The sequence below is a fragment of the Phascolarctos cinereus genome, unplaced genomic scaffold (genome assembly GCF_003287225.1).
Source record: "Phascolarctos cinereus isolate Bilbo 61053 unplaced genomic scaffold, phaCin_HiC Scaffold_5;HRSCAF=322, whole genome shotgun sequence".
Classification (NCBI taxonomy): domain Eukaryota; kingdom Metazoa; phylum Chordata; class Mammalia; order Diprotodontia; family Phascolarctidae; genus Phascolarctos; species Phascolarctos cinereus.
The window spans coordinates 294,725,963-294,746,541 of record NW_027555958.1 but is presented as its reverse complement, the minus strand read 5'-3'; the positions used below and the strand labels follow the sequence as shown (position 1 = coordinate 294,746,541).

At 46.2% G+C, this 20,579-nt stretch overlaps 1 protein-coding gene across 3 annotated transcripts in view; it reads left to right on the top strand.

Moving 5' to 3' along the window:
- Positions 1–8,824: 8,824 nt before the first annotated feature.
- ADAM11 (ADAM metallopeptidase domain 11) overlaps positions 8,825–20,579 on the top strand; it is a 36,333-nt gene continuing 24,578 nt past the window's right edge. For all 3 annotated transcript variants that reach the window (XM_020997736.1, XM_020997735.1, XM_020997734.1), the window contains exons 1-2: positions 8,825–9,156; positions 9,741–9,919. In XM_020997736.1, the coding sequence (XP_020853395.1) occupies positions 9,090–9,156; positions 9,741–9,919 (246 nt within the window). In that variant the 5' untranslated portion in view covers positions 8,825–9,089. The remainder of the gene's footprint in view (positions 9,157–9,740; positions 9,920–20,579) is intronic.

Genomic DNA, 20,579 nt, shown 5'->3' with positions numbered 1-20,579 from the left:
ATTTACTCTGCCATCTTGGCTCTACAACCCTCTCCCCAACTGGAGTTTATGTATTAAGAAGGGGTGACATGTTCAGACCTGTGCTTTAGGAAGATTACTTTAGCAACTGGGTGGAGGATGGACTGGAGTGGGAAGAGACTTGAGGAAGGGAGATCAGTCAGAATCTATTGCAGTAGTCAAGGCATGAAATGAGGAAGGCCTGGGTGGTGGCCGTGCCAGAGGAAAGAAGGGGTCATATATGAGAGATGTTATGAAGGTAGAATCAATAGGATTTGGTAACAAATTGGATTCGGAGGGTGAGAGGAAGTAGTTGAGGATGGCACCTAGTTTTCCAGCCTGGATGACTGAGACTGGTGGTACCCTCTATGATAATAGGAAAATTAGGAAGGAGGAAGGCTTAGGGAGAAAGATAATGAGTTCAGTTGTGGACTTGCTGAGTTAACCACGTCTGTGGGACTTCCAGGTCAAAACGTCCATTAGGCAGGTGGAGTTGTGAGACTGGTGACCTGGAGGTTAGGACTGAATATCTGAGAATCATCCATACAATGAGGATAATTGAATCCATGGGAGCCAAGATCACCAAACAAAATAGTGTACAGGGAGAAGAAAAGCAAGCCAAAGAGCTTGCCCTGTGATGCACTCATGTTTAGTGGGTATGACTGGGATGAAGATCCAGCATAGTAGGGTGCGTGGCCCAATAAATAAGAGGAGAACCAGGAGAGAATAGTGGCACAAAAACCCAGGAAGAAGAGGGGATCAAGGAGAAGGGTGTGATTGACAGCATCAAAGGATACAGAATGGTCAAATGGCCATTGGATTTGATTAAGAGATCACAATATTTATTGGGAAAGCTGCCTGATTACTTTTAAGCCTATTCTTTATCCTTATTATTATCTCTAGGTCATGCACCCATAATATTCTCACAACCCTCACTATCTTCCCAATTTTGCCCCTTTGGTAAAATAGTTCAACATTGCACTGACTTCTGCTCTTGAATCTTGTATCTTTTGCCCTGTTCTCCTATTGTTGCTCATGGCTTCTCAGACCCCAACCTTGCATTACCTCCTCCACCAGGACTTGCTCCATTTCTCCTCATGTGCTAGAGGAAGTCATGCAAATACGCTGACTAGATTCCCTACAATTTCTCTTGTCTAATCACAACTGGGCCCTCCCTCCATCAAGGCAATCCTTTTTACTCTTCCCTAATTGATTTTCAGGGGCAGTGAGGTGGCACAGTGGATAGAGTTCCAGGCCTAGAATCAGGAAGACTCATCTTCCTGAGTTCAAATATGGTCTCAGACAATTACTAGCTGTGTGACCCTGGGCAAGTCACTTAACCCTGTTTGCCTCAGTTTCCTCATTTGTAAAATGAGCTGAAGAAGGAAATGGCAAACCACTTCAGTATCTTTGCCAAGAAAACCCTTTAGGGTCAGGAAGAGTTAGACAGAATTGAAACAACTCAACAACTCAAATCTCCCAATGCCACCCCTCCGCTCACCATCTCCACAGAAGACCTTCCCTGCAAAAATAGAGTCCAACCACCATGAATTCCTCCCTCTCTTTGCTATAAATATTTTGGTATATATGAACCTTTTTATTTTAATCAATGACTTCCTTGGGATACATGTCTAGCAATAAATCTCTGGGTCAAAAGGGTATGACATTGCAGTCACTTTACTTGCATAATTCTATGTTGCATTCCAGAAGGACTGTACTTTGCAACTCCACCAATAATGCAGTGTGCCTGACTTTCCACAACTCCTCCAATATTGCTATTTCTCATCTTTTGTCATCTTTGCCAATTTGTTGGGTGTTGGATTATTTTGATTTGACATTCACCTGCCCCCCGTTCTCTATATCTCCACTCCTTCCAACTCTCCCTCTCCCCCACCCCAATCATTCCTCATTTTCTCCTCTTTTGCTCCAGTCTCTAATCAAGGGTTGGCCCTTTGTGGAATGTTGAATGTACTATGAGATTCAGTCCAAATGTCAGTTGGTTTTGCTTAGCTGTGTTTTTCCCCCCATTTGTTATAAGGGGAGGCCCTTGAGGTATGGGGGGACGGTATGAAGAGGGTATATCTAGAAATTCCCATGATGTAAAAACAGAAGGCTTTAATAAAACTTTTTTTGAAAAAATCTAAACTATCTTCCCTCTCCTCCCACATCCCTTTCTTTTTAAAATATAAATATGTATAAAATTTATTTTTTCCCCAATTACTCATTAAAACCATTTTAAGCATTTTTTTCTAAAGTTTTGAATTCTGAATTCTATCTCTCCCTCCCTAACTTGGTCTTGGTTCTTCTTCCCTTCTCTCTAGACTCTCTCCCTTACTCGTCCCATCTGCTTCCATGGGTTCAATGATCACCTCTAGGCAGATCATTCCAAAATCTCTATATCTAACCTTAATCTTTCTCCTATGGCAGCTAGTTGGAACTGCAGTCAGGAAGACCTGTCTTCGTGAGTTCAAATCCAGCCTCAGACCCTTGCTAGCTGTGTAACCTTGGGTAAGTCATTTCACCCTGTTTGCCTCAGTTTCCTCATCTGTAAAATGGGCTGGAGAAGGAAATAGTAAACCATTCCAGTATCTTTAGCAAGAAAACCCCAAATGGGGTCACAAAGAGTCAGACATGACTGAACAATGACCAAACAACAATCTTTCTCCTAAACTCCAGTCCTTCATTATCAACTACCTGCTGGCTGGCTCCCGTAGATACCTCAGAGGCATCCCAAATGACAAAGCGATAACGGACCTCACATTTTCCCCAAAGTCTATTCCTCTGCCCAACTTCTAGTCACATTCACAACCTTGGAGTCAACTTTGATTCTTCACTCTCCCTCCCTATTCCTCATCCTGCATCCCCCCATATTCTATTGGTTGTCATATCTTGTCAATTCTACTTTTTTATTTCTTGTGTCCATTTCTTGCTCATCACTCGTATATCCTCTAACCTCATTCAGTGTCCTCATCACCTCACTCAGTAATGCAATAATGCACATAAATAGTCTCCAGGTTTCTAGGCTCTTTCCCCATAGTCCATCCTCTATACAGCTGCTAGACTGATATTCATAAAACACATACTATAAAAATGAAATCAAAATGGAAAAAATACACCAGGTTATTCCTCTATCAAAAAATCTTCTGTGGCTACCCTAATGCCTCTAGGATAAAAAACAAAATCCTCAGTCATGCATCTAAAGTCATCCATAGTATGGCTTCTATTTACCTTTCCCATTTTATTTTATATTATTGTTGTTGTTTTTCAGTCATGTCTGACTCTTCTAGACCCCATTTAGAGTTTTCTTGGCAAAGATCATGAAATGATTTGCCATTTTCTTCTCCAACTCATTTTCAGATGAGCAACTGAGGCAAATAAGGTTAAGTGACTTGCCCAGGGTCACACAGCTAATAAGTGTCAGAGGCTGGATTTGAATTCATGAAGATGAGTCTTCCTGACTCCAGGCCCAGCATTCTATCTACTGTGCCACCAAAAATATTGAATCATTTCAGACCCTTCATGACCTCATTTGGGGTTTTCTTGGCAAAGATACTGGAGTGGTTTGCCATTTCCTTCTCCAGTTCATTTTACAGATGAAGAAACTGAGGCAAACACAGTTATGTGACTTGCCCAGGGTCATGCAGCTAGTGTCTGAGGCCACATTTAAACTCAGGAGGACAATTGTCTTGACTCCAGGCTCAGCTCTCTATCCACAGTGCCAAGTAGCTGCCCAGTCATATCTTATGTTACTTCTCTCCAATCAGACTTGCTTACTAGGTGTTCGTTTTACACAATATTCCATCTCTTTTCTCTGGGCCCTTGCAGAGGTAGCCCCTGGTGTCTGCAAGGGGCTTCCAATTTATTTCTGATGCCATATGATAGTTTCCTTCGAAGCAGAGCTCAGCTTCTGCCTCCTGATCCATCCAGGTATTTGTGCTTTGCCTCTCTTGAAATCACTTTGCTGACACTCTGTATTTACTTCTTCTCCACAGAATCTAATTTTCTTTTTGAGGGAAGGGACTCTGTCATACCACTTATGCATTGTAGGTGCTTAATAAAGTTTTGTTAAATTGAATTAACACATAGAGCTGCCCCTCAAGTGAAATGAGCTACCTAGGGAGGTGATGAAGCAGGAGGTCCCCAAGTACAGTCTGGATGGCTACTCATCTAGGATGTTATAGAAGAGATTCTTGAACTGTTATGGGGTGGACAGATAGCTTCGGAGACTTTCAACTCAGAGGTTTTGTGATTCTGGGAGGCAAAGGTCTGCCCTGTATCTGGCATGGACCTATAAGACCTGGGCTCAAATACTAGCTGTTATCATCTGTTTGAGCTTAGAGCAAGGATTCTTTTTTTAAAATCTTATTTGATATTTTATTTTTCACAATTACATGTAAAAACAATCTTAACACTCTTTTCAAATTTTGAGTTCCAAATTCTCTCCCTCCTTCCCCTCCCCCGAATTGATTAGACAAAGCAATTTGACATTGGTTATACATGTGTAGCCATGCAAAACACATTTCCATGTAAGACATTCTTCAAAAGAAAACACAGACAAAAAACCCCCAAGGAAAATAAAGTAAAGAAAAATATCTTTGCTCTGCATTCAGGCTCTACTGGTTCTTTCTCTGGAGATGGACAACACCTTTCCTCATTAGTCCTACAGAGTTGTCTTGGATTATTGTATTGCTGAGAATAGCTAAGTTATTCACAGTAGATCATCATACAATATTGCTGTTAGTGTGTGCAATGTTCTCCTGGTCCTGTTTACTTCACTTTGCATCAGTTCATGTAAGTCTTTCCATATTTTTCTGAGAGCATCCCTAGAACAAGGATTCTTAAATTGGGGTCTGTTAACTTTTTTATAAATATTCTTATGACTGTATTGCAATATAATTGGTTTCCTTGGGAATCCTATGTATTTTATTTTATGCATTTAAGAGCTTTATTCTGAGAAGGAAGTCCAAAGCTTTTGCCGTACTGTTGCTAAAGGAGTCCATGGTCTCCTTCAGACATTCTCTTAATCTTCTCTCGGTTTCAATTTCCTCTCCCATAATATAAAGAGGATGGACTCGATCATTTCCAGTTCTCAGTGCTATGATCCTACAATGTAATCTCTCTGGGCTTCACTTTCCTCCTTTGTAAAATGGGGACAATGATAATACTCAATGTCACAAGGCTGTTGTGCTGATCAAATTAAAGAAAGTCTGTGCAAAAAACTAAATACTTCTGCAAAGTACTAGTTGTATGTAAGGAATTATTATTAGTATCACTGTAGTTATTATTAATGTAGTGATGGGTGAAGGTCTCCTTCTTCCTCCTGGGGATATCCCATTAACCTTCCTTCCTCCTAGCCAGGAGGATTCCATTGACTCATTGGGGTTTCAGCTTCCCCTATGGAAGGGAGAGGAATGGACCAAGGTGTAGAGGTCTGATGGTTTATTCCCCTTCATTTATCAGTTTGGGATCTCTGTGGAAATCCAGAGTGCTTCTTCACAGATTGCTCCCGAAAAAAGTCGGTTTCCCCAAGCCCTGCCCCACAATCATCTCTTCAACTGTATGGTGGAGGGAAAGGAGTCACACCCATTGCACCCTTTCCCACCCCCTGACCCCCCCACCCCCTCCATACACACACACACACACACACATACACATACCCAGCACTGATGTCAGCTCCTGGGAAAACGCCTTCTCACCTCTCCCGAGACTGAAATAGAGCTTGGCTAGGAAAACTGTCTGTCATGAGCCAGCTGCCACCACCACCCTCTTAACTGTGGCCTGAGTCTCCAGAGGAAGCATGGAATGACCTCCCTCCCTGTTCCAGCCTTCTTGTCCCTCACCTTGTTTAGGGTCTGAGAGTGAAAGATTCAGCTGTGCTAACCTGGTGCCTGCTGCCTGTGGGCTGCATGCCTGGCTCTGCAGTGGGTGCCCAGTCTCCAGCTGGCACAGTGAGAAGGACGGCCTGTCTCTAGGCCTCCTCTTCCCAATGACCCTGAACAAGGCAGGTCTTTCACTCCCCAGCTCAAGAGCCAAAACAATTGGGACCCAGGAGCTCAGATCCCCTCCCAAGTTATGTGATTTCTACCCCACTCCCACCTACTCCAAATCAAAGATGAGGGAGTTAGAAAGCAGAAGAAATACCTGTTGCCTCAGCCAGAACTTCAGGACCAAACTCCAACAAAGCTCCCCAAAGCAAGGGAACCAGCAACTGGGAAGACTGGTGGAGGTTAGAAGAATGGATAGGAGCCAGGCCCTACCTGTTTGTTCTATAATTTCCCTGTGCAGAATGGGCGATACCAGATGGCCCTCAGGGAAGAACCTAAATCTAAGGGGCTTGGATCAAGATAAGCACAGTGGCTTATGTTTGTGTCTTCATGACAGCCTTAAGGAGGAGGTGGCATGAGGCTAATTATTATGACTCCTATTTTATGCATGAGAAAGGTGAGGCTCAGATCTGAGACTCAAACTCAGGGCTTCTGGCTTTGTCTAAGAGAAGACTAGTAGGATCTATTCATGGAGGCACCAAGTCAGTACTGATATGGGGGAAGACTTAGAAAGTCAGGACTTAGGTATGCATCCTGCCCCAAACACTTGAGTGGGATAGTACTGGATCTGTGATTTTTATCAATGCAGGGAACTTCCAGTAAGGAAACTGTCCAAAAGCAGCTGATCACCGGTTTTTTCTGCAAGTTATTTTTATAGGGAGTTGCCTTGAGGCACTGGGAAGTTGTCCGTGGTCCTGGTCACAGACTAGGATGTGTCAGAGATGAGACTTAAAGTCATGCCTCTGGATACCAAGGACAGCTCTGTATCCATTCTGCCATGCTGTCCCAGACATTTACTACTCAATAATAATGATGGGACATTTATGTAGTTCTATAAGTGTTTAACATACATTATTTCATTCAACCTTTCACTTGCAAAATGGAGATAATAATAGCACCTATTTCACAGGATTGTTGGGGGATAAATGAGATAACATAAGGCACTGCTATATAAGTCAGCTCTTATTATTAGAGAGGCAAAGAGGGCTTAGTGGATAGGGTCCAGTTGAAGAAGCCGGAAGGACCTGAATTCAAGCCCCCCTCTAACCTTATTGCCTATGTGAACCTGTGTAAATCATTTAACTACTCAGGGGTGTTCTCTAAGACTAAATTACAGAAAAAGTGTGGAACTACATCCTTAGAGAGGCTTTCAAGTGGCATCGTGGATAGAACACCAGAGCCTGGAGTCAGGAAGACCTAAGTTCAAATCTGACCTCAGATACTTATTAGTTGTGTGCAAGTCACTTAATCCTGTTTGCCTCAGTTTCCTCATCTGTAAAATGAGCTGGAGAAGGAAATGGTGAACCACTCATACGTTTGCCAAGAAAATACCTAATGGAGTCAGGAATAGTTAGACATGACTGAACAACAACTTCCTTAGAGGAAATTTCCTTACATGCATATACAAATGATATCAGAGGTCCAGTCCCTATGTCCTATTATTATTATTATTCTTGGATGGACTTTATCAAATAAGGCTTCCTGAAGAATAAGGTAGAGGGCACCCTGAGCGGGTAGAAGCAATGAGCCTACAGGATCAGGATAAAGGGGTGCTGATACAAAAGTTGGTCAAGGGTCAGTAAGAGACCAAGGAGATTTATATGGATTGATGAGGAGCTGGGCAATGTAAGAAGTGACTGATGGAGAGAGCCAAGGGAAGCGTAGCTGAGCCCCCTTCCATGGCAGAGACACCAATTCATGGGTCAACTCAGCAATAACCCACTTTGCAGGGAGAGCAAGTGGGTGTATGATTCCTGTAGGAAGGAGGTGGAGAAGAGAATTGATCATGGGTCCCTGCCACACTTCTCCTAGTAGCCTCCTTCTTGCTCCCCTGTATTGGTCTTTCTACAGCACCTTTCTCTGCCCCATTCAGATAGTCACTTGCTCCCTACCCCAACCCTTAGCCTCCACGTTAATTCTTCCTCTGTGGTCAGTTTCAATGGACCAGAGGGCTAGATGGGATGAGCCCTGGTATTCTCTCCCTCACCCAGTGAGGTGACTCCTCCCCAGCCTCAGTGACCCTCCGAAGAAGGTCTCTAAGGATGAGAATGGGGAAGTCCTAGTCCCCATCCCTCTTGGTCCCAGAGCCTAGCCTGAACATAGGAGCAGTCCCTTGGGACAACGTTGTGATGAAAAGAGGTGAGGATGTCTCTCCTACTCCACCCTCGCCCCACCCCCCGCCCCAGTGTTCCTTTCTTTAGGGGTATGCTGTCTTCTACACCCCACCCCAAACTTATCTCTATACAGTGCCTGGCTCCTTTTAGAGTGCAGCTCTGGCTTGGGTCTCCTAATGGGGGACAGTGGAGTATCCTGTTGTCTCTGGACTTGGGCAGAGGTAGATAAGCAGAAGGAATGACCTTCCCCCTTGATGAGGGGCAGGAGGGGCTCCTGGCCCATGGCCTGGGCACCTCAGGGGGCCGGGGGGGAAGAGCCATCCCCAGCCCTGCGAACCTGCCCGCTCGACTTGGGAAGAAGCCGGGTGCCTGGGGAGGGAAAGGAAAGGGTCGGGTGAAGCCTGGAGCCGACGCTGGGGAGGTAGAGGGGGCCGAAGGGGAGGGGAGCTGGACGGCCGCCTCTCTCTTTGTCCTTTCCCTCCCGCGGTGCCTCGGCTGGGCTTTGTCCCGGGTGCCCGGGTGGCCGGGCATTGCCCCTGTGCTGGTTTGGGGCGGGGCGGGGCGGGGCGGGGGAGGGGAGGAGGAAAGGAGGGGGAAGGGAAAGGGGGGCGGGCTCTCTCCTCACGTGCTCCCCCAGCTCGGCACTTAACACTGGGCTCACGCCGCAGGGGGATGGAGACGGCTCCCTCTTCCTGAGCTCTGGGGGCGGCCACCCGGCCCCTGCCCCTCTCCCCCCTCCCCTCACCTGCTCCTCAAATCCCAGCCTCCCCACCCCAATCCAGCCTGGGAGAGAGACAGCAGAGGCAGCGACCCCCTTTCCAGCCCTCGCCTTCTTTCTCCCCCGGCTGGCTCCCACCCCAGCCTCCCGGCCCCCCAGCCGGGCATCTCCCTCCTTGTCCTCAGCCCCCCGACCTGGGGAGATTATGAGGGAAGGATGAGTCGGATGCTCCGCTGGGTGTTGGTAGCCTTCGTCGTTTTCTTCGCCCTATTCCCACAGCCTGGTGAGTGCCCCCCTTTTTCCCCCAGTCCCAATCGGAGGGCCCTGGTCGCAAAGATCCTACCCCACTCCCCAGCCCCTCGACCAGGCCCTTTTCCTCTTCTCCAGCCCCGGCCCATCTTCCCTGCCCCCCCCAGATTGCAGTATATTTTTGCTGCATCCACATTTTTCTGCAGTGTGTGTGGGGGGAGCACCGAGTTTAGGAGGGTTGAGGTGTGCCAGGGAGCCATCCACCCACCTGTCCCCATCCAAACTGTCTTTCTACCGGGGCCACCCCCCTGCTGGGATGCCCAGGTTTCCCAGCTCCCCCCGTGGGACGTTGGAGAAGGGGGTCTGTAGTGATGCTTGGGCTGGAATAAAGGAGGAGGGCCCATCTGGTCCATCGCTCCTCATCCTTGCCGACTGCCCAGCACAGCCATTCCCTCCCTGTCGGTGACTCTACCTCCTCAGGTCTCCACAGGTGACACCATAACCCTAGGGCTCTGGGGAGTCCATCATTCTGTTCATGTATCTGTCCCAGTCCCTGTTCCCTGTCCCCTCTCCCCCACTGTGGTGCCTTCCCCCCTAGCAGGTGCTTTGTCTCTGCAGGTCTTGGTGGGGTGGCTGGGCCAACAGGAGCCCTGCAGTGGGGGAAACATCCCTGGGACAGGGGGCTGCATGCTTCGGAGGTCACCTATCCCAGCCGCCTGGTGGGGGAGAGCTCTGGGAGAGAGATCAGCAAGCAAGAGCTGGACACCAGAGCACGCAAGGAGCCACCTGGGGGCCCGGTGAGTGGGATGCATTAGGAAGGGAGCATGGTTAACTGGATGGCAAGTTTTGGGGAGAGGACTTGCTTCCCTAGACTCCTGGATAAGGGACATAGGGAATGAGGTACCCACAGGACAAGCCTGAACCTTCCAGCTCTTCTCAGGAACTGACTCAGCCTCTGAAGCCCTGCCTCTCTTGGGCCTCAGTTTCCCTTTCTGTAGGGAGATGCTTAAGGGGCTGCAAGACAGGAGGCTGGGAAGATCTGATGAACAGCTGGATCTGCTAAGCTCTCTAGACTCATCTCCAATTGCCCTGGTGAGCTAAGTGCTTCAAAGACTTGGTTGGGGGCAGGGGAGTTCTAAGCTCTCCATCCCAGTCTCTCTGATATACCCCATTCCCCAGGCTTCTAAATTCCTTTTCCTTGAGAGAACAGTTTTGTTACAAAATAGGGCTAACTTTGGGCCTGGTTGGGGTATGGGAGAGGAGGAGTAGTGGTGAGAGAAACTTTGAATCAAGAATTGAAACTCCTGGGTTCTTTCTTCGGCCCCAAAATCTCACTGAGGACATCTCAGCTCTATTTATGGTTCCCTACTTTAGGGTGGAGAGACTTGTCAGTCCTTCTTCCTTCCTTCCTTTGAAGGCAGAGTCTGGAGTGTCCAGAAGGTGCTTTGAGATCCGCAGCTAAACCGTTGCCTGCCAAGCCCTCCCACTGTCACCTGCTCCCTTTCAGCTGCTGTCCCCTAGGGTGTCTCAAAGGAAGGTTAAGAATGAAGGAAATTAATTGCAATTAATATTTAATTAATATTGTGTGAATAATAACCACCAAGATGGAATATTCATTTGGAGTTCTGGGCAATCTTGAAGCTTTGAGGGAGGAGGTCAGGTACCAGACCCTGAAAAGAAGGGGGCCAGAGCCTTATGGAGGACATTGGGTAGGACCAGCTATACAGAAATGCAAACCTGAAGAAGGACTTGGAGGGTGTAGCTGAGACTTGAGGGGGAAGAGGGAAGGAGGGCAGAGGGGATTTATGTTGAGGGAGGGGAAAGGGGAAGTAGGAAATGGAGACTACCATTATAGACATCTGTCAGTCTGGCATCTGTCCCTGGCTAATGTATTTGGTTAAAAGCCCTAACAGGGGAGTGGGGAGGGTGGGGGGGGATGTGGTGGAAGGAGGGGGAGGACTGGAGATGGAAGAGAGCAGGAAGAGAACATGCATAATAGATGGACCATCACTCAGGGTGGTGGGAGGGAGGGCAGGAGGGGGATAGATTAATGGTCCTGAGAGCTTGGGGAGTGGAGGGGAAGGAAAGGGGTCTAGTCAGACTCTACTTTGGTCTCCTGGGGTTTGGGGGGAAAGAGAAGGGAGAGGGAGGGCTGAGAGATGACTTGAACAAGGGGCTAGACATGTAGGCTCCTGAGCCCTCCGTCTTGGGGCTTAGGAAGGAAGCCGGGACCCTGGATGCTCAGGTCCTTGTTCCTTGGTGTGATGGCCTCACTTGTACACCAAGTCCCCCTGGAAAAGTAGAGGGGAAGACATGGGGATGGCAAATGGAGAATATTGACCTCTCTGTCCCTTGGGCCAAGGTGGCATTCCTCCAGCTCTCTAACCCAGCGGCCGCCACTCTCAGCTCCTATGGAGGCTGACCTGGTTGGAGGACAGAAAAAGGGACAGTCTTGAGAAGGAAGACAGATGGGGGGGATAGAAACAGGGACACCAAAGCTAAGGAGACTGTTGCCTCAACCTAGTTTTCTGAGTACTTGATCTAAAGTGTATATGGTGAGAAAGAGATTGGGAGACTGGGGTATATTGGGACATGAGAATCATAGATTACATTTATGTCAGACTTTCAGCTTTACAAGGTGTTTTATATACATTATTTCATTTGATCCCCAGGATAATCTTTGAAGTAAGTGCTATTACTATTCCCATTTTACAGATGGGGAAATGGAGACTGAAAGATTTCTTAACATAGCTTGTGTTTGAGGTAGGATCTGAACCCAAATCTTCCTGACTCAAGTCCACACTCTATCTGCCACACCTGACCATGAATCCAGAGTAGGAGTTGCCCCCTCCAGGGCCCCTTGCCATCCAGAGCGCCACAGGACTCAAGGAGATGCTAAGGGATTGGGGCCAGGAAGAAACTGGAAGCCCAACCCCTTGGTCCTCTCCTGTCAAATATTTTGGTCTAGAAATATAATACTTTGCTTTCTCTTGTCCTTGGGGAGCTTATGGTCTTGTTGGGGAGGCAAGAGCATTATTCAAAGTACCCAGTCCTGTGGAGGACACATCTATTTCCCTCTTTTCAGTTCCTGCCCCTTTGACCTTTCCAACCCAGGCTCCAGTGTGGTTTGAGGTAGACAGTAATCAGCCCAAGGCCCATTCTTCATTACCTCCTGGGGAAAGAAGGGGCCTGTTCCTTCTCTCCTGTCATTTTTTGTTACTTCCCAGGTTTCCAAAGCACTCAGTAGACTCAGAAAATAAAGGGCAAGGGGAGGCCATCCAAGCTTGTGCCTGCTGGGGGAAGGCCCCCCCTCCTCACCCCATGTAGATGCTTTCTTGTAAGTTACCTGGTCAGACATAGGTGGATCCTGAGGCTTAAGTGCCCACATGGTGAAGGATGAACATTGGGTCTTTAATATCCCTTTGAACAGTACATTATTTGGACATTATTACTTGGACAGGATTTGGGGTCCCATGTAAATATCTATGCTTAGGGGTATTGACTGACAGCGTATGGGGGCAGTGTGTGTTAAGAGTAGATAAGTAAGGACTTAGTAAAGATAACATATGATCAGACCCAAGGAACCCTGGGTTCTGCTAAAGGCACAGGGCTCAAAGGTGTTGTGTGTGTATATTTGTGTGTATGTATGTGTGTATAAAAGAAAAGGAGACCAAAAGGAAAAAAGGAGGAGAAGGAAGGCAGTGTGATATAATGAAAATAACAGGAGCCTACAAGTCAAGAAACCTGGATTCGAATTCTGGTTCTGCCTAAGTGTGTGATTCTAAAATCTAGCCTTTTTTTTTTTTTGGCAATTGGGGTTAAATAACTTGCCCAGGGTCACACAGTTAGTAAGTGTTTGGTCTGAGGTCACATTTGAACTCAGGTCCTCCTGACTTCAGGGCTGGGGCTTTATCCACTGCGCCACCTAGCTACCCCTAGCCTTTTTTTTTAAAGGAGAAAGTTGGACTAACCAGGTACTGTCAATCGTAATTTCATGGATTTATAGCTAGAATTTATAAAGCTAAATTTATAGCTAGAATCTAATCTAACAAGGAAACTGAGGCTAGGGAGTTTAGATGAATTATCTAACCTTCCGGAGGTAGTAAGAGGCAGAGTCAGTATCTGAACCCAGGTCTGATGGCTCCAAAGCCCGCCTCTTTTTCTATTGTATCATATTCTCTTTCTGGACCTTTATAGACTTGGAGGTCTATGATTAAAAAATGAGTAGATATAGTTTGGTGTGGCCCTGAGCTACATTCATAGTCAAAGGCCCTGGATTAGAATTCTGGCATTGCCACTAACTCACTGCGTGCCTTTGGGTAAATGGCTTCTCGTGGCCTACGTCTCAGTTCCATCATTTATAAGGTGAGATGGTTACACGGATGACCTGGGAGTATCCTTCCAGCTCTTTCATTCCCAGGTAGGATGGCATCAGCAAAGAGTTGTGAAACTTCTGTAGAAGTTCGGAACTAGATTAGAACCAGGACCAGAGAAACCCAGAGCTGCTTCAGATGCAGTTTACCTTAATATCAGAGTAGGTTCTCAGGAACTAACTACAAATGTTTGCTACCTCAGGAGTTCAAGGGGGCTGAAGAAAGTCCAGCCAAAACTTAGCTTTGCAGGGGACTAAGTGTAAGAATGCAATACAGATTTCTCAGGGAAGGGGCTGGACTTAGTCGAGAAGACTGGATTCAAGACTGAGGAATGTCCAAGTGGAACATATTGACTAGGCTGGGCAAGGCCGGACTCCATACCCATGGTGTGTACCTGGTGTTCCCAACCTGTCTGTCTCCTTATACATCCTCCTACCTGAAGCCAGGTAGTTCTATTACCTCTTGGGATCACTGGCCTGGTCCACCTGCCTTGTCATGGCAGAGGGCCTTGCATAGCTCATTAAAACTATGAGCTGTGATGTTTGGGGTTACCCAAGATGGACAGTCATAGTGGAGAGTTCTGAGAGAAAAAAAAATGAGTCACTGGAGAAGAAAATGACAAACCACTCCAGTATCTTTGCCAAGAAAACCCTGTGGACAATAATGGAGGACAGAAGGGCCTGGGGTGCTGTGGTCCATGGGGTCATGAAGAGTTGGACATGGCTGAATGACTGGACAATGATAGCAGAATCACTGACCTGTGGGTGTGCTGATAACAATACCTTGTGGGTGCTGTACATAGCATAACTTTCACATCTATTATCTAATGATGACCTTTCTATGGATGAGGAAAATGAGGCCTGAGAGAAGTGAATTGCTCAAGGTCATGTAGTGACTTGTGGCGCATTAGTGGTTGAGCTAGAATTAGAACTCAGGTCTCTAGAACTCTTTCTGCTATATTTTGCTTTCATCTGTTAAGATGCACAATCTATTAGATCAGACGATCTCTGAGGCCCTTTCCATCCATAAATGTGAAATTATGATTTACAGAGTCCTTGTAGACCAGTTATATACTACAAAGATAAAGAAACAGACCGGGTCATAGGAGGAGAAATAAGAGGAGGAGAGAAGACCTAAAGTGGGAAGAGTAGAAGTGTCAGGGAAGGCATTGCCTTTGGGCTCTGCATCCAGATTTCCAATGCATCTGCTGTCTTATCTAAAGGCTAGGGCAGGTTGAGGAGGATAATGCTGAGCCCTGGAGTTGAGAGTTTTCTAGTTGAGGAGGAAGATTTCATCTGCTACCTCCATTTTGGGCTCAATATTCAAGTTGCTTTAGAAAAGCATCGTGACATGTGCTCAGTTCTGAGGTTGGGAAGGAATAAGGAGTGTGAGGGATTGTTCTTCATCCTTCGTTCTCAAAGAGGACCAGTGACATCACAAGGGTGATATCTTGACTTGTGAAACACCATAGGTAGGGTTCAGTGGGGCAGCTAGGTGGCTCAGTGGATAGAGTGCCTGGCCTGGCATCAGGAAGACTCATCTTTGGGAGTTCGAATCTGGCCTCAGACACTTACTAGCTGTGTGACCCTGGGCAAGTCACTTCACCCTGTTTGCCTCAGTTTCTTCATCTGTAAATTGAGCTGGAGAAGGAAATGGTAAACCACTCTACTATCTTTGCCAAGCAAACCCTAAATGGGGTCATGAAGAGTTGGACATGACTGAATAACAATAACAACAGGGCTCAGTGTCAAAGATTGTGGAGTTCAGTGTCATGAATGGGGAGCTTCAGTGTCAGGGATAGGAATTCTATATCAGGGCATGAAGGTCTCAATGTCGGGAATGAAGGACTCAGTGTCAGGATGGGGATTCATTTTCAGAGACAACAGGGTCAGTGTCAGGAATGGTGAGAAGTTACTATCAAGGATAGGGGCTCAGTGTCAAGATGGGAGTTCAATACCAGGGATGATATCTCAGTGTCAAGATGGGGGTTCAGTATCAGGAATGATATCTCCATGTCAGAGATGGCGTTCAGTGTCAGGGTGGGGGTTTAACATCAGGGAACTCAGTGTCAGGAATAGTGAGGAGTCAGCCTCAGGGATGGGGGCTTGGTGTCAGGGATGGAATATCAAGAGATACATCTTCTGGGTTAGGTGAGTTTAGTGATGAAGAGAAATGAAGATGGTTAGTGCCAGGAAGGGCCTAGGAATGCAGTTTTGTAGTGGGCTCAGAAATCCCCAATCCCAGCTGGGTGCACAGTCCATTCACTCCCTTTTTGTCCATCTTGTCCCTGATTCTTTCTAGTGACCCAGCTGCCCAAAGTCCCCTTCCCTTCAGAGACTGCGACCCTGCAGGGAGGTGACTTTGTCCTCAGAAATATAGGTCACTTCTCATCACCAGAAGCTTGTCCAAGTTTCTCTATTGTCTTGGCATTTTACTGTGTCTATGGCTAAGTGGGCCATCAGCTTATTCCTCAGAGAGACGTTTGGGTTGTCCTGGGATTTAGTCTGTGTGATAAAACAGGGGACAGCTTCCCATCTGAGCTCTGGGACATCTGGAGTCCCTTCTTTGCCACCGCTGTCACCACCTTGTGAGCGCTGTAACTCAGAGGGTGTTGATTTCTTTTGCCAAAGACCAGGCTTTGGAATCCTGACATTTTTCCTGGCCTCTCTGGTTTCCATGTCCATTGGCTTCTAGCACATTTGGGTGGTTCTGGGGTCATAGTACTTAGAACTAGGGGGGATTTAGAAGTCACGTAGGCATAGGACCATAGATTGAGACCTTAGAGGCTTATCAAGTACAACCCTCTCATTTTACAGAGGGTGGAATGGAGACTCATAAAGGTTAAATGACTTGTTTAAGTTGCCACGGTAGTAAGTAGATTCTTTATGTCATTCCCCACTGCATTCAAATCTCTTCTCTTCTTTCCCAGCTAGCCTCTGTCCTATTCTCCACACTTACAGCTAACCTGGCTCATTTGTGATGGAGCCCATCTAACCTTAAGCTCCCTCAAGCTCCTCTCCTCCATGCTTAGCATCATAGGCATAGAGATTTAGAGCTGGAAGGGTCCTCCCAGGTCATTGGGTCTGATGCCCTCATTTTACAAATGACATAACTGAAGCCTGGAAAGGTTAAGTGACTTGCTCAGGGTCACATGGACCCTTCTCCTAGCAATGCATGTACTTCATCCTATCACCTTGCACCTTCTCCAGGACCTTGTCTCTCAGAGCTAGGATCCTACAATTCCAAGTCTAATGTGTTTCCATTCTACAATTTATCTCCTTCTCTGTCTTCCTTCCTTCCAGTCACAGAGGGAACATCCCAACATCTCACCAAGGTCAATCTCTTTCCCTTTGTCCTCTATCTCACTTCCTTCCACATCCTGCTAGGACCTACCTTTCTTCTCTGTTATCCTCTTTCATGCATCTTCTCTCTCTGTCTCCCTCTCTCTCCTTGTCCTGTCTCTGTCTCTGATTGCCTCTATGTCTCCTGGGTTTTTCCCATTCACCTACCAATATGTTTAAGCCTCCCCAAACTTAAACCTCCCTTCATCCCTTCTATCCCATCCAACTATTGTCCTGTCTCTCTTGTCATCATCACTGCTAAACTAACATCAATGATGCCATAGCCTTGTTACTATGAATTCCTACCTCAGCCTATTGCGATTAGCCCCTACCTGAGCCACTCCATGGAAACGCTTCTTTTAAAAGTCAGTGATCTCTTGCTCACCCAATCCAATAAAATTTTCTTAGTTTTCATCCTTCTTGACCTCTTGGCAGATTTTGAGGCTGCTGACCAGTCCCTATAACTAGATACTTTTCTTAGCTTTAGAAATATGACACTGCCAAGGTTTTCCTATTTCTCTTCAACTGCTTTTTTCCCCCCAACATTCTCCCCTTAGGCAATCTCATCTACAACAATGACTCCAATTTCTCTCTCTGTCTCTCTCTCTGTCTCTCTCTCTTTCTCTCTCTGTCTCTCTCTCCCTCCTTCTTCACTTCCTCTCTCTTTTTCTCTGCTTCTCCCTGTCTCTCTGTCTCTGTGTCTGTCTCTGTGTCTGTCTCTCTCCCTCTCCCTTTCTCTCTTTCTCTGCTTCTTTGTTCTCTTTTTCCCTATTTCTCCCTTTCTCTCTTTCTCTGCTTCTTTGTTCTCTTTTCCCCTATTTCTCCCTTTCTTTCTCTGCTTCTTTGTTCTCTTTTCCCCTATTTCTCCCTTTCTTTCTCTGCTTCTTTGTTCTCTTTTTCCCTATTTCTCCCTATCTCTCTGTCTCTCCCTTTTTCTCTCTCCTTCTTTGCTTCCTTGCTCTCTTTCACTATTTCTCTCTGTCTCTCTCCTCAATTGAAATATGCTGCACTCAAGCCCTGTCCTTTGTGCTGTCATTCTTCCCTAATCATGCTACATTCCCTTTGCATGGTACAGTGAAAAGAGAGATGACTTTGCACACAGAAGACAGGAGTTCAAATCTCATCTCTGATACTACCTGTAGGAACTTGGGGCAAGTCAGTTAACCTCTCTGGGCCTCAGTTTCCTCATCTGTAAAATGAGGGGGTCAGACTGCATGGCCATTAAGGTCTCTTCCAACTTTAAATCTATGATCCTGTGGCTGTCCTCTTTTTCCTTTTTGCCTGTTTAAAATCCAGTTCACATGTTGCCTCTTCCAGGAAGCCTTCCTTAATGTTCCCCTTCCCTTGAAGCTCATGTGATGCTTTGCTTAGCACCTCCCTCATGAATTAGCACACATTGTCTTTGGATGCTTTACAGCTTGTATATCTCAAGTTTTAAGGGAACTTAGAGGTCATCTCATCCAACTGCCCTCTTTGTTGTAGATGACTGAATCAAAGGCTAAAAAAAGTGACTTGACCAAGGTAATCCAGGCAATGAAAAGCAGAGCCAGGATTCAAACTTACATCATCTGATTCTATCAGCATCAGCCAGGATCAAGTCCAAATACCTCAGCCCTCTCTCCCCCCTACCAGGTGCCAGATTGTCTAGGGCCTTAAAGGCTGGACAGAGGTACTGGGGAGTCGTTGACATTCTTTGAATGGGGAAGGGCAACATATCCCATGAGAGGGTAGTATTTTAGGTGTATGGATTTCATGATAAGAATATTCATTTGGACATAGTACAGTTTATTAACTTTTTGGTCATTGGACAAAGATCACGCATGAAGAGGAGCAAGGATTTATTTGATATCTGCAGATGGTCTGAGAAGTGTGTGACTTTGAAGGCCTCCAAGTCCCTTTCTGCCACTCTCTTGTCACTACTGCAGACATGAAAGGGGGCTGTCTAGGTCTGGGGGCCATTCTGTATTTCAATCTGCTTTGTGGATCACCCTGGCTGTAATAGTCATCATCTGACCTCCAATCATCATGCTGGTGTTGAGCCTCTCCAGATTTGACTAGGGTGGTCCTTGGAAAGCAGGCGCAGTATCTGGGAGGTGGGCACATCCCACAGAGAGACTAAAGGATAACCACTAGTATCAGCCTATCTGCCAACAAGCATTTATCATGGGCTGTTTGTGTGCCCAGCGGTGTTGGAGGTCCTGGGGATATAAATACTGTGAGTTAAACAAACACTGTTTGCAAGGACCTTAGGGTATCCCCAAATTGATGAAAGAACCAGATTCTACAAATCAAGTTAACTAGCGTTTATTAAGCATTTATTTTGTGCCAGGTGCTGTACTAAGTGCAAGGGATACAAAGAAAGGCAAAATCATGATCCCTTTTATCAAGGAGCCCATGTTCAAATGAGACAACATGCAAATAACTGTGCCTCTAAAATGTAGGTGCAAGGTAAATTACTCAAGGAAAGCTTCCTGTGCATCCCCCTTCTGTGAGAGATTTGCAGGAAGAGGTGGATGAGAATCACACCGAATGAGAAGGAATGGACCAGTTGTAATTTGCCCTGGGAACAGAACACTTCACTAATGAGGTGGTGGAACCAATGAAATACAGAGATAAAACATTAGGAAAATCACCTCAAGCTGTGTGCCTTTGGACTAGTTTGAGCTTCAAAAGACCTCTGGACCCCTCTTCTCATTCTAAGATCTGCCAAATCTTTGGGAAGAAGGGAGGAGACTGAGTCAGGGAGAGCAGTTGGAAAGCTGATTTAATAAACCAGGCATGTGGTAGAAAATACCTCGACTAGACTGGTGATCTTAGGAGTATAAAGGAAGGATTGATAGGACTTGGTGATTCATTGATTGGCTGTTGTATGAGAAGACACTTCCTTTCACTCCTTTGAAGAGCTGGGGGTCTACATGGGTTGTACATTGCAGATATTTTCAGAGTTTTTGTAGTATATTGATCAGTATTGCTGATTCCTTTTTCCTCTTCCTTTTTTTCTTTAAAAATAGTCTTGGTTATATGGGCTGGCTCTCTGGGAAGAGGAGGGGGGAGATACAAGGGGAAATTTAGTCAATGGAAAAAGAAAAGTTATTGTTAAAAATTTATCTTAAAAAATTAAAAATTTAATTGGATGTCAAGGGTGTGATAGATGAAGGAATCAGAGATATCTCCCAGGCTCTGAGAATAAAGGTGATGTTGATAGAAATAGGGAGGTCAGGAAGGGTGTAGCTGATGTTAAGGGGAGGAAGATGAGTTTGGTTTGGGACCTGCCTTCTCATCCAATGCAAAATTACATTTGCGGTGATAGCAAGACTTGCAAATTGAAAGGTACAGTAAGACAGTTGGAGATGTAGGTCTAGAACCCAGTAAAAACACTAGGGCTGGAGAGAAGTATTGGTGAGTGATAGCTGAAGTCATGGTATCATCAAAGAAGAGAAGTCAGATACAGAAGAGCAGGAAGCTGGAGGCTTGGGGTATAGCACAGGGAGAGAAAGGGAAAGAGGAAGCCTCAAAGGGAATCAATAAGTAGAAGTCAGAGGGGTAAGAAGAGATCCAGGACACTACGGGGACATTGGAGGTCAAGGGAGGAGCAGGTCAAAGGAATGGTCCATGGTATCGAATGCAGCTGAAAGGTCATCGGGGATGAGAGCAGATAAAAAGATATTGGATTGGGTAATTAGGAGGTCACTGGTAACTTTCCAGAGAGCAGTTTTAGTCGAGTGGCAGGGAAGAAAGCCAGA